Source organism: Sinocyclocheilus rhinocerous, unplaced genomic scaffold (assembly GCF_001515625.1).
Source record: "Sinocyclocheilus rhinocerous isolate Xijiao unplaced genomic scaffold, SAMN03320098_v1.1 scaffold17, whole genome shotgun sequence".
Lineage (NCBI taxonomy): Eukaryota > Metazoa > Chordata > Actinopteri > Cypriniformes > Cyprinidae > Sinocyclocheilus > Sinocyclocheilus rhinocerous.
The window spans coordinates 427,548-430,412 of record NW_015634017.1 but is presented as its reverse complement, the minus strand read 5'-3'; the positions used below and the strand labels follow the sequence as shown (position 1 = coordinate 430,412).

The 2,865-nt window shown below is 37.8% G+C and overlaps 1 protein-coding gene across 2 annotated transcripts in view; it reads left to right on the top strand.

Moving 5' to 3' along the window:
• LOC107745085 (heterogeneous nuclear ribonucleoprotein U-like protein 2) overlaps window positions 1-2,865 on the top strand; it is a 16,408-nt gene that overhangs the window by 11,218 nt on the left and 2,325 nt on the right. For both annotated transcript variants that reach the window (XM_016558917.1, XM_016558916.1), the window contains 3 exons: window positions 1,641-1,809; window positions 1,900-2,082; window positions 2,190-2,239. In XM_016558917.1, coding sequence (XP_016414403.1) covers window positions 1,641-1,809; window positions 1,900-2,082; window positions 2,190-2,239 — 402 coding nt within the window. The remainder of the gene's footprint in view (window positions 1-1,640; window positions 1,810-1,899; window positions 2,083-2,189; window positions 2,240-2,865) is intronic.

Below are 2,865 nucleotides of genomic sequence, written 5' to 3'. Positions count from 1 at the left end.
GGGGCCCGTTCTTCGTACGTCGCTAACTCAGTTAGCTGGATTTGATTGTTGATGATTTGGCGTGATCTTGGATTGTTTGGTTCTTCGAAGCTCATCCCGGAGTTGCTGTCATAGCAACAGCTCCGTAAGCTTAAACCTGCTCCGGAGCAGCTTATTTCATGTAAACAGGATTAGATCGCATCTTTTTAAGCAGAATTGATACTTAAAATCTGTCCCAGCCACTGCTACTTTATTAGAAGAGTACCCTACTGATCCGGGGACAGTAATTTAAAATAATAATAATGTAAAACTTCATTGAAAAATAATATAATAATGTTGTGTAGTCTATAATACTGTAGACACAGCCAGTTTTACTCATTAAAATATTTATTCATGATAAACGTATTTTATTGGATTGTCCAGCTTTTAATGCATGTAGAAAACTCTTTTATGAAGTAAACTCACTTAAAGAGTTTAGTATAATTTTGCCAGAAAAAGGTTTTTATCATATGTTAATGTAAAAAATTGTGTAATATAACTTGTTTGTTTGTTTGTTTGCTGGTTGTTATTGTACTACTACTACTATTTATTCGTGATAAAATAATTACTTCATAATTGTATTCGAGTCTTACACACATGCTATACAGATAATGTAGAGTCGTGCATTAATTTGAGTGTTGACGGATATTATGGGAGTGGCTTAATGGAGCGCAGGAGATGCAGATAACATGATCTTGACCCTTAAAAAACTTTAATGCTGTCACGTAACAAATCTGCTTCAAAGATAAAATTAAGTCAATTGCTAATTACAACATTGAAATAAAAATGTAAAGCCTGTACAAATACTAGAAATTGTGAATCGTGTAAAAAAATAAAAATAAAAACATTTCACATTTCATTTATCTATTATACCATTTATGTAGTTTTGTTCGCTTGGCTGTTTCCTTATAAAAGTTTTTCGTCAGGTGTCTTTTTTAATGATATGACGCAATCGTTAGATAGTCGTTACGCAATCCGCAAATTCGTTAGATAACCAAATTAGCCAGAGATCAGTAATCACGTTTAGAAGATCTGGCATCTTTCAAATCATCTCAGATGTATTAAGCGAGGTACGAAGAACGGGCCCCAGTGCTCCGCTGCTTTGTTTACTGCTGTTACAGGAAAAACGGTTATATTTCTGCCGTTCCGAAAGCGCCACCTGCTGGCAGAGAATTAATGTGCATTTTCAATGAGCCTGTTGTTTTTGTTCAGACCAATGCGAAAATCGACCCATGTTTTTACCCTGCAAACACGCAGAGCTGTAAATGTGAATTGGTGTATCGATAATGCATTATAAAAATCTAAACAGTAAAATGTATTTATATGTAATTTAATTAATATAATAATTTATTGATAATATTTGTTTAAATGAATAAAAATGGTTTAAAGGCTGAAATGTGAAGTGTTTCATTTTATAAAACTTTTTGTTTTTGTGGAAACTTGTATCTGAACTGTAAATCATGCTTTTTACAGTTTAATATGTTACTATAGACATTGCCTTACCCAGCTCATATGGTATTAATGTTATTTGTGCAGGTCTTAAAAACTCTTTAAATTTGAGCTTAACAGAAACCCTGTTCAGAAAATGCACATGTTCTCACTTTTTCACTTTCGTCTTCAAGGCCAACATTTATCAATCTGCCCGGCGACACAAGATGCTGTGTTTCCATGGTTACCAGCGAAGAGCGGTGGTGGTTCTTCCACCTGATGAGGTGTGGAGAAGACGTCTTGTACAGCGGCAAGAGCAGGAGGGCACGGCCCTTCAGGAAACGTCTCTTCTCAAAGCCAAAGGTTAGACTTAAATGAGTGTCATGAGTGTCAAGACACATTACAGCTGCACACTCCTGAGAAAGCTGTGTTCCTCTCTCCTCCTGTTTCCAGTGAGCTTCACGCTGCCGGAGCAGGGAGAGCATCTGGATCAGGTGATGTTTGTGGAGCTCAGCTCCGACGAGGCCCTGAAGCTCTTAACGCATTATAAAGAGGAAGCTCGCCACCTCCTGCCCACACCTCCCAAACGCAAAAAACACAGACGAGGAAGTCAAAACCGCCCCGTTCATCAGTGTGGTAAGAAGAGAAAATTTCACTTCTTGCTGTTGCATCGTTGAGATCTTGCTCCTAGAGCATGATACTGAATTTTCAGGTCATGAACATGTGCCTTTTCATTTTCCAAGGATGGAGAGGAGGTCCATTCGGCTCACACTATACATCCCAGAAAGCACAGGTAAGCTTGTTAATGTGATGTTACACGATTAGATATTCAAAATCAAATCTGTAGGAACCAATGGTGGACAGTAACAAAGTATTTTTATCAGTATCTGTAGTTTATTTGACTACATGCACAAAGTATCATACTTTTCACTTCACTACATTTCTTAAAAACATGTCGTTCCTCGTTACTTTGAACTGAAGAAATTGCGATAGGCGTGAAGATGCAATAGCGATGTCCGATTCTTGAACAAGCGGATTCTTTTTAATTAACCTGTTAAATCAGTTCGCAAATTGCACTGAACGATTCATTTGTGAATTGGACTGATCGGACTGCAACTGTTCTCAAGTCAATGAATCACTGATTCAAATGATTTGGTCAGAGCAAGTCTCCAGTGAATGACTCACTGATTCAAATGATCTCGTCAGAGCGAGTCTCCAGTAAACAAATGATCCAGTCACAGCGAGTCTGCAGTAAACAACTCACTGATTCAAATTATCTCGTCAGAGCGAGTCTGAGGTAAATAAATGATCCAGTCAGAGCGAGTCTACAGTAAACAACTCACTGATTCAAATGATCCAGTCAGAGCGAGTCTCCAGTCAACAACTCACTGATTCAAATGATCCAGTCAGAGCGAGTCT